We start from the raw sequence: 10,122 nt of genomic DNA on the forward strand, positions 1-10,122 counted from the left end.
TCTGACATTAAGTTCCTGCTTGATTATCAAGAGACTGAACAGCCTTTAGCAAAGGGCTCTGGACCTCATTCTTGAACATGTTTACTGGATGGACGAACTCACATCCAGTGCTCAATGAATGTGAGAAAAACTTGTTCCACCTGGATATGAGGTTCGACTATTTCCTCTCCAGTAACCTGATGTAAACCTTCCCGGGGAGAGTGGGAAGTGTAATTTACCTCTAGTGTAGCTGAAACACACTCAAATCTGCCTTTTTAGAAAGAGACATCACCAGCAGTACCTCTTAACCTCCACCACAAGTTCAGGCTCATTCCTTAGTGAGGCAACATTCTATGTCCTCATGGCCAGTGTTTGGACCAAGGCTCCTGGCTATGACTGAAACCTAAACCGCACCGGAACCTCATGAACCTTTTTGGATTGGTGAGCCTACTGGAATGTGGGCCTATGTCACCATTATAGGCTAAACCCGACTGCGTCCCATGGACAAAGAATCCTGTGGGCCACCAGGCACTCACCTGTGAGCCCCAAACCCAGGCCTGTCTCCAGGGCTGGGCCCCAGTAACACCAAGACAAAAATACGATGTTCCAAACAGGCCTTCCATTTTCCTTCTCCACACAAATGGCAAGATGTAATTGCAAAGTGTGCACTGTAAGTCTTGTTTTACTAACTACCAACTTTGTCAACATATTTATTTCAGTTCTGAGAAGCAATGACGTATGTGTAGGTTGATGTAGAGCATTGTAGATAAATCACCTAGCATGGATGGATATTAACAACATGCCAACCTCAGTAGTTCTTGTTATTGGTACAGTTGTTGGTTGGTACACTCCTGTTTGTATTTGATAGCCAATACTTTTTCATGATAAATGATAGAAATCTGTATGATATTGTGATGTGAGCAGTGTTACAAAGATTATCTTTTGCTAGTGTGCTTAACCAGCCCTACTTGTGGCCCTACCTAATTGATCGCTATGCTTCTTGGCATACATAGCAGACTCATAGTTGTAAGGCTGTTATCCATCGTTTGTGAAATTGTACGCAATTAAAGTTTCCTTTGTATAAGAATCAACATTGAGATCCATTGTTTTTCTATTGTTGTAGTCGACAGGAGTCTTTCTGTCTACGTCAGACTCCTTCTGCCTGGGCCAGTTCCGGTTTAGCAGTTTTACAAATGAAAGAAGTACATTTTTTTTCCCAAAAACAACTTCTGAAGACTACTCTAAACTTGGCTCTGGCACTGGCAAGTTGGCAATGATTATAATATTGTTGATGACATAACAAACCTCTGTGGCCACCATGTCTTACTATAAAATATAATTTTTACTATGTGTATGTACATTAAGTTCTTTTGAAATAATGTTTTTGATAAATTTATTTTTTATTCTTCTTCTGATGTTAGGGCATAAAGTGGTTTATTTTGTATGCATGTATTTATATATATATGCATGTATTTAAATGCATATATTGGTGTGCTAATGGCATTACATAAATGATTATTTTGAATGAATATTTTGTCACAGCTAATGATGACGGAGCATGATGATGGTTTGCCAAAGTGTATCTCAGTAATAAATCAGCAACATTTGGTGTCTTTGGAAATGTCAGAAAATCAAAGTCAAACTCCTAGAACTAAAGCCTGAAGACACAACTCTCTGTAGCCATTGTCACTGTCTCTTTAACCATTGACAGTTGGAATGATTAGTTTGATGACTAAAGTTATTTAACTTCACTCTCCTTAAATACAAGTTGACATATTCACAGAGTTTCTGGGGTGCTCAAAGTGACAAAGAAGCAGAAGGAGGAGCTGCAAAGACTTTGTATCCTGGGCTCACCAAACCTGGCTGTTGAATGCAAAGGCTTGTTATAAATAAGTCCCTCAGCCCCTGCACACATTAAGAAAACAGACTGTTTTTTCAACCAGACTTAGATTATGTCCTAAAGGGTTAGGACAGATACAGAATTCTAAGCAAATAACTCTCATTCTCTATGATGTTCAGAATTAATTGAGAGCCTGTTTGTTTCCAAGTGGCGCTGTGGTCCAACTGTGACCCACGCTGGTGTCAGAACCGACCGGTACATATAGACTGGTACCACAGCACCGTTACTTTACTAACAGATATACTATAATGGGAAATATACAGAGAAGCTTAGCAACACAATGAATGACATGTGGATTTATGAAGCTTTCTTCATTTCCCATAGTTTTTGATAAAAAATATGACATTTTAACATTGAAACTATGCCATTTATGAAACCTTTGGATTTTTAATCTGTGTAAAAAAAGAAGAAGATAAAATGACAGACAAAGAACAGAGGTTTTCACTAAGAATGCATTGCAACTAAGATGAACTAAGAGCTATTAAGAGCAATGATCAAATATATACATATATTCTAGACACATTAGAAATAAGAGTCCACTACCCAAATACTTTTATCATGCAATAAACATGTCCAGTGATCAAGCAAGGATTGTGTTAAAGATCAGTTTTTAGATATAAATCTTCAAATTTTAGTGTTTTTGGAAATGTCAGAAAATCAAAGTCAAACTCCTACTACAGCCTGAAGACACGTTTCTGTAGCTTTGGGCTGAACATTGTGTTGAAAAGAGTTTTACTCTTAATAAATCTAACAAACAAACAACATGCTTTCATTTCTAACTAAGAGAAACATTGGATGGCCTTTTTGGCCACTTTGCTTGTGTAAAGGTAGTACAACATGCATTTTAATGTGAGTTCCAGGATGCATTTCCGTTTAAAACCGGAAATTATAGATAATTCCCCCATCACGTTCCAAGTGAGAATCTGCAGAAATGAAAAATTATTTGTGTAAATTCTCCCTCCTCCTTGACTATTAAAGTTTTCAGTTCTTAATAGTTTTGCGCACGGATGCCTAGCCACTTTTTTTTTTTAACTGTTTTAAGTTTATTGACTGTAAAAGTAGACCTAGCGTAATGTTTTGGTATAACTTCTCTGTTGATTACAGATTACTGTTTCCGCTCCTCGGCACCCTTTTCCGGAGAGTCAGAGAAACTCAACTCAGTAGTTTTCTACTGTCTTTAAGCTGTCATTTCTAACTCGTATACGGCTTAAGTTATTTCATGGCCAGTCCGTTTCCAACTGCGGCCGAGCTTATGGTCGAAGCTCGCCGAATGTACGTGCAGACTTATGGGGAAGAGGCTCCACGGATGATGGCGGTGTGTGCACCGGGACGAGTGAACCTGATCGGCGAGCACACTGATTACAACCAAGGCTTCGTTCTGCCGATGGTACGCTATTAAAAAGCTGGTGCCCTGACCGCCGTCAAACTTGGTTGTTTCAAGATGCCATTTCAAAATCGAACGCTAGTTTACTCTTGACGCAAAAACAACTTTATTACGCAACTTTTTCTTTCACTTCTTAAAACTTTTTAAAGTTTCAATACACTGCTATCATTTTACAACAATCCGGTCTGCACAAATGCAGATTTTATCGTCCCTCTCTTTGAAGACTGATTCAGCGTTTTTGCTTTCGTCATTGCACGAGTGTAAGAACATTGTAGCAACGTGATTTGACGCACGAACTAGTTTCTTCTTTTTTTTTTTATCGCCAATGAGAATCTACTGCAAGCTTGTATTTGAATTAAGTGTTAATTGTTGTATGAGCCAGGCGCTACCCCTGGTGACAGTGATGCTTGGAAGTGAGACCTCCGACCAGGATGTTACCGTGACAACATTAAATGAGGACGCTGATGAACCCAGGAAGATACACTTTCACCTACCTACAGATGGAACCCCCCTGTCTCCAGGCTCACCTAAATGGGCAAACTATGTTAAGGGTGTCATACAACATTACAGAGGTACACAAATTTGTCAAAGGTTGTCATCTAGTTTAATTCCAATTATTTCCAGCTATGGTGTGGTATGATCTTCCACAGAGAAGTACTGGTGAATCTAGTCTTATTTTAATGGCATATCTTTATGCGTGGACACAAGTGAGCTTTTTTAAAAACAAAAAACCCCCCAAAAACTAAAAACATCTCTTACACACATCAGCTCCACCTGTACCAGGATTTAGGGCAGTGATTTGCAGCAGTGTCCCACTTGGAGGTGGATTGTCCAGTTCTGCATCTCTGGAGGTGGCTGTCTACACATTCCTGCAACAGCTCAAGCCAGGTCAGACAATCCATTTCATTATATATTTGCAGATCTGGTATTTAATTGGGGGTTCTGGAAAAAAAATTGCTATAAAATTGTCAAGCATTAATTTTCCTTTTTTATTTTTCAAATTTTAGATTCTGTTTAAGAGGTTTGATAACTAAGTTGTTTTTTCCTTGCAAAATAAATATACCAATCTGTTATTTATTTTCAGAAATGATTTTAAATATTCATTGTCCACCCTCATTTTCATATCTACCCACTGTCAAATGCTTTCCTAGTTAAGCATTGAAGCTTGTGCTTAAATTTAAATACATTTAAATACATTTTTTTGCTTGCCTTTACCCTCCACAAAATGCTTTGCAAACATTAACAGGTCAGATTTTCTTTAATCACATTCAATATTTATTATTTTCACTGTGTCATTTCTACTCCTGAAGGTAACATTGAAGAAAGGTCTTTACCCACATGAAATATTTCCCATTTTCTTTTATTTCCATTTGCATTCTATATCCCTCTTGATGAACTGGAACCATCCACTGGCCATAAAAATGTATTGCTGGTCAAAGTTAAAAAAAACAACAAAAAAAACATTGTGTTATCAAAGTCAGGTTTGTGGTCACGATAATTCCATATGAATGCATTACGTTTTAACAATGTAGCCTTGTACAGCCATGTTTTTTAGCAAATTTAGGTCACCTTAAAATTCTTAGCTTTGGCATTGTTCAAGTTTTTATTGTGCGTTTTTGTATTGACCCAAAAGTATCACAGACTGTGCTCATAGTTTCAGATTCTATTTCATATACTTCAGGTTTTGCATCTCAAACTGGACTACTCCTACCATATCATACAAATGGCTTCATTATTACTGTATAGTGATACAAGTATTTCTTCATTCAGAAAGAGATTTTAGAAGCATTCCAAGATCATAACTGATATTCAGTCTGTTTTAAAAACATATGTAACATTTGACTTCCTTTGGTATTATGTTATACAGATGATAAAGATGAAATATCCAAGGCAGTAGCGTGTCAGCAGGCAGAACATACTCATGCTGGGGTTCCCTGTGGCATTATGGACCAGTTTGTTTCTGTCCTTGGCAGGGCTGGCCAAGCTTTGCTGATTGACTGCAGGTAAGCTATCGGCATTTTTCACAGTTGTGTTAGAGATTTTTTTTGCAGAATTTTGCTACAGTATGTGCATCCTTCTCAACATATTAACACACATTCTTGTCTTAGGTCTATGGAGGCAACACCAGTGCCTCTGGCAGATCCTAAACTGGTTATACTCATTACCAACTCCAATGTGAAACATCATCTGAATGGCAGCGAGTATCCAACAAGGCGCAGACAGTGTGAGGAGGCCGCCTCCATTCTTGGAAAAGACAGTCTCAGAGATGCCACCATGAAGGACCTGGAGGGTGAGAAGTCTAGACTTTATTTTTTATCTTCTATCTTTTCTGCTCTGTTTCCTTCATTCTTTCCACAGTGTATTTTGTTTTTTACTTTCAACTTTAAAAATTAAATAATTGTATGCTTTACCTGAACTGCTTTGACTTTTCCTTTCACGTCAGATGCCAGGGACAAAATGGATAATGTAACGTACCGAAGAGCTCAACATGTGATCAAGGAGATAGACAGGACTGTTCGTGCTGCTGAATCCCTGAAAAAAGGGGAATACAAAGAGTTTGGCAAGCTTATGGTGGAGAGCCACAACTCCCTGAGGTATCTTCCAGCTATTTTACACATGTTCTTAACCGAAATCCACTGCTTAGATCTTTATTTTGATGTCAGAGACCTGTATGAAGTGAGCTGCAGGGAACTGGATGAGCTGGTAACTGCAGCCATGGAAGTGGAGGGAGTGTTTGGCAGCCGGATGACAGGTGGAGGCTTTGGTGGCTGCACAGTGACCCTGCTGCAGGCACATGTCATCGACAGGACTATTCTTCACATACAGGTGAAAAAAGCTTTGGTATCCACCATTATTTAAAATCTATTTATGCTACTTCCGCATGCTCCCTGTGCAGGATTTTAGAAGAAGTAGCTTGAGGCTAGATTGCAATTATTGGCATAGTAATTTGGAGTATATGCTGATGTCACTGTTGTCCACTAGATGGCAAACCTTTCCTTATTTTTATGCCCAGTCCACAAAATAGAATTAATTACATGAATATACTTCCACTGGACACCTGCCCTGTTCGTACACTGTTTTCAGCAGAAATCTTTGTGGATATCCAATTTATCTACAGTTACATTTGATTCATTAATATAATATTTGTCATACAAAAAGTCTTTACAATTCCACGAGGATTTGAGGCGAAAACTATTGGAGGTCTGGCTGTTGCTTTAAGGGGTCATTTCAGGCAAATTGTCCAGTCCCTTGTGTCAGTCTCAGTCAGCTTTTGTGTGTGTGTGTGTGTGTGTATGTGTGTGTGTGAGTGAGTGTGTGTGTGAGTGAGAGAGAGAGAGAGACAGAGAGAGAGAGAGAGAGAATAACAGCGAGCTTCGTGGAGACGGAGCCAGAAGTGTCTAGTTATTAGCATGCTGGTCTTGTTACTGTGGCCCTGCTGCTTTCTAACAGTCAGACTGGAGGCAAAATCGACTAAGATGTACATGGACTCACAGATTAATGCTGGAAACTCTGGCATTTCAGAGGACCACACTGTTACTTTGAAGAAACAGTAAAAGGATATATACTTTTTGTCAGATTACAACTCCAATCTTCACCTTTGGAAACAGAACCAGCCCGCTTCCTTACATCTTTCCTCACTTGGTTGTATCCTTACTGCAGCTATACCTTCCTAACTGTGAATGGGCACAGCTCATTCTTGGAAACAAAAGGTACTCTTGAGACTTCCACATCCCTCAGCATTCCTACCCAAGAGCAAAAGGATCTTCAACCTCCCAACTCAAGCAGAAGGCTTTCCAGTATCGTAGAAGTCAGTGTTTAGGTTCTAAGATGCTTAACCTTAACTCTCTGGATGGAAACAGCAATAGGAATCCTCTCAGGGACCCAGTTTCCCTGAACGTTGGTGGAGAAATCTACACTACCGCACTGGATACACTGACACACTACCGTGACTCGATGCTTGGCGCTATGTTTACAGGACAAATCCCTGTGCTTCGTGATAAGAGTGGACACGTTTTCATTGACCGTGATGGAAAAATTTTCAGATACATCCTGAATTACCTGCGGTCCAACTCCTTGGACCTGCCGGATGGCTTTTCAGAGGTGGCATTACTACGAAGAGAGGCTGATTTCTTTCAGATACGCCCTCTACTAGAAGAGATTCGGCAATATGAGCTTTCCCTACCACTTAGTCTCAGAGGAGGGCCACTAGGAGCCATGATCATGGTGAATGTTGATTCTAAGGTGCGTTATTTTGTTTTTAAATATATAGTGTCACATTATGTTTCTAAAGGACTATTCTATTTTAAAAAAAACACTTTGGGTAATAGCTTGTTTTCTGACATGGCCAAATTATTGTATTGTATTATTTTGTCATAGTTTCTTGTTATCTATTAGGGTTGTTCCTTTGAGGACATCAACCATAACCAGTTAATTTCAAATTAAGAATAATACAAATAGTAAAACTCCTAAAAGTGCACCTTGAAGGTACGCTTTCTCTGAAAAAACTTTGTCCAAAGAGTTAGCATTGTCGTCAACCAATCAAAGATTGGGATGCTGATCTCCTGGAGGTGGGGGCAAAGTGTGTGACAAATGACTTTTAAAGTCATTTCTTATGTCATTAAGATATAGCCAAGATTATTTTGGGTTTGATTCTGGGTTTTAATTCATCGGTTGGGCAAATTTTAAGCATCCGTCTGGACACCGCAAAACTTGGTGTGCATGTTTCAGTAAACATTTAGACAACATATCCTGCACTCTCATTCCAGGTTCGTGTTCTCCACTTTAACCTGCGCCACGGGCCAGAGAATTATGAGCTCCGAACATGTTCTGTGCGAGCATACACAGTTGAACTCTTTTGTACCTGGAGAGCCTTCCTAACTCTGCTCTGTGAGCACTTCTCCTACAGAACTGCTCAAGGTCTCACAAACCCACGCCCATGCAACCCGAGGCACAACCGACTGAGACTAGAGTGGGCGCCGAGGCCCGAAGAACTGCCACAGGAGCAGTACGACAAGCAGCACTACCGGGGGCTTATTTTCTGTAACCCTGGTGCCTCACCATCAGATGACATCACTAACATGCATCAGAGTCGCTGTGAAATCACAGACATTCAAGGCTTTATGGAAGAGCTGTTAAGGGTGTCTCTGGCAGAGGGATTCAAGGTGGATCTGGTGACCCCTAACCCAGCAGAGATTCTAAATTGCACTTCCCTCAGATTGGTCAAGTGTTGAGCTTTGGTTATGTGGCACGTTTCTGATAATACTAATGATGACTGTAATAAAACCTCAGATCTCTAATGAAATCCTTTATTATTTAGAGTTAGCGGTAGCCAAAAACCTTAACAAAATGCCAGACAAGTGGACCATGTGACATCTCAGATCTCCCAAATGACATTGTATTAAGGTGTAGCGTGGGAGCATAACAATTTTTCATTAAGCATATGCAGTTAGCTATAATGCTAATGCTCTGTCATCAGTTGTCAAATGTGTGTGATTGGAAATTGTACAGTAATTCAAAAATTGATTTTATTATTAAAAATAAATTAATTGTGCACAATATTGACGCAGATCTGCCATATTAGATAGTGCTTCCACATTCCCAGGTAATAAGGCAGTATTATAGATTTTAGTTTCACAATTCTTTACTCGCCAATACCATTACTTATGGGGGCACCAATGCTTCTATAACACGCCACATTTCAAGGCATCATAATAAAATGGCTATTTTGTGCGCTTGAATGGTATACGATACTTTTCAAGGATTTTTTTTTTTAAAGAAAACTAAATGTGCTGTATGAAAATAGGGCAGAGTGACCAGCAAAGATAGTGCTGTTATGTTGAGTAAAGGTTTTAATAGAATGCTAGTTTCTGTGGAATTTAGTTTATTAGAAGATGTCTCTTGAAGATGGCATTAATGACATAACTAATTACAAGTAATTGTAATTTAAGTTTGCTGACTAATTCTTCAGACAGTGGTGCAGACATTTTTTTTAAATATATTTTTTCCCTACATATACACATATACAATGGAAACCATTTTTGTACAAAAATTCTTTGAAGAGAACCCTCATGTTTGTCTATACATGCAGCCCTTTTTGAATGTTTTTACAAGAACATGTAGAGGGTCTATGGAAGGAGTGTGTAATTTTAGCGCAGAGAGGAAGCAGTCATAAGGGAAGTTTGGATGGGAGAAAAGATATGTCTTGGCGGAAGAGGGAAGATGTCTGGTGGTGAAAGAACAAACCGAGTGGTTCTTTCCTCTTGTTCCATCTCAGACTTCCGCCCTGGGCCTGGAAGAAATGAATGGTTGTGCTTTGTGGTTATTTACATTATGCTTACTTGGAATTATTCATTGTTTGTTTTTTTTCTTCAACAGGAACGTTTTAGTGGGACCCCAACTTTCTATGTGACAACTCCATCAGAGGGAGCCCGAGCTCTTACTCTATCCTGACCTTTGTCAGATGTTAATTTCTGCTGCAAATTTATTCCTGATTAAATTTTTCTCAATTGTATTTCCTTTTAAGTTTTTGATCATAAAAAAGAATGCAGAATGTCTTTTATTAAAAGCATTTCATTATTGTGTCTTACAAAATTTTGAATTAAACCAATGTTGACAATGGAAAGAAATTATTATACTAAATAATAATAAATAACTTAATCAAAGTGTTTTCTGACAGCCTTTTTTTCCCAAATTAACTGATTTATTTGTGAACTATTTAATATCTTTTGGATTACATACAGTTTTCTATGTATTTGCTGTTTTTAATGTATTGGCATTAAAATGGCATGGCATGAAAATATAAAATACGAATTTATAATGTATAAAATACAGATAACTTTTTATGCTTTACACGGAAGTG

The 10,122-nt window shown here is 38.7% G+C and overlaps 1 protein-coding gene and 1 pseudogene across 6 annotated transcripts; both read left to right on the plus strand.

Annotated features, from left to right (window-relative positions):
- The first annotated feature begins 2,099 nt into the window (after positions 1-2,099).
- LOC115246564 (uncharacterized) lies at positions 2,100-2,198 on the plus strand (annotated as a pseudogene).
- A 756-nt stretch (positions 2,199-2,954) lies between these two features.
- galk1 (galactokinase 1) lies at positions 2,955-9,927 on the plus strand. 6 transcript variants are annotated; one of them, XR_003885963.1, is made up of 10 exons: positions 2,955-3,266; positions 3,646-3,835; positions 4,032-4,151; positions 5,131-5,266; positions 5,372-5,553; positions 5,707-5,857; positions 5,927-6,089; positions 6,840-6,908; positions 7,307-7,505; positions 8,030-8,163. XR_003885963.1 is itself a non-coding variant. In XM_029826776.1 (9 exons), the coding sequence occupies exons 1-9, from the start codon at positions 3,099-3,101 to the stop codon at positions 7,388-7,390; spliced, it is 1,263 nt and encodes a 420-aa protein (XP_029682636.1). In that variant the 5' UTR covers positions 2,955-3,098; the 3' UTR covers positions 7,391-7,512. The 6 variants fall into 6 exon arrangements, 4 of the variants coding, with proteins under 4 accessions (XP_029682636.1, XP_011616330.1, XP_011616333.1 ...); XM_029826776.1 differs by lacking the exon at positions 8,030-8,163 and having other exon boundaries at positions 7,307-7,512; XR_003886025.1 differs by lacking the exon at positions 6,840-6,908 and having other exon boundaries at positions 2,957-3,266.
- The last annotated feature ends 195 nt before the right edge of the window (positions 9,928-10,122 follow it).

The sequence above is a fragment of the Takifugu rubripes genome, chromosome 1 (genome assembly GCF_901000725.2).
Source record: "Takifugu rubripes chromosome 1, fTakRub1.2, whole genome shotgun sequence".
In the NCBI taxonomy this organism is placed as follows: domain Eukaryota; kingdom Metazoa; phylum Chordata; class Actinopteri; order Tetraodontiformes; family Tetraodontidae; genus Takifugu; species Takifugu rubripes.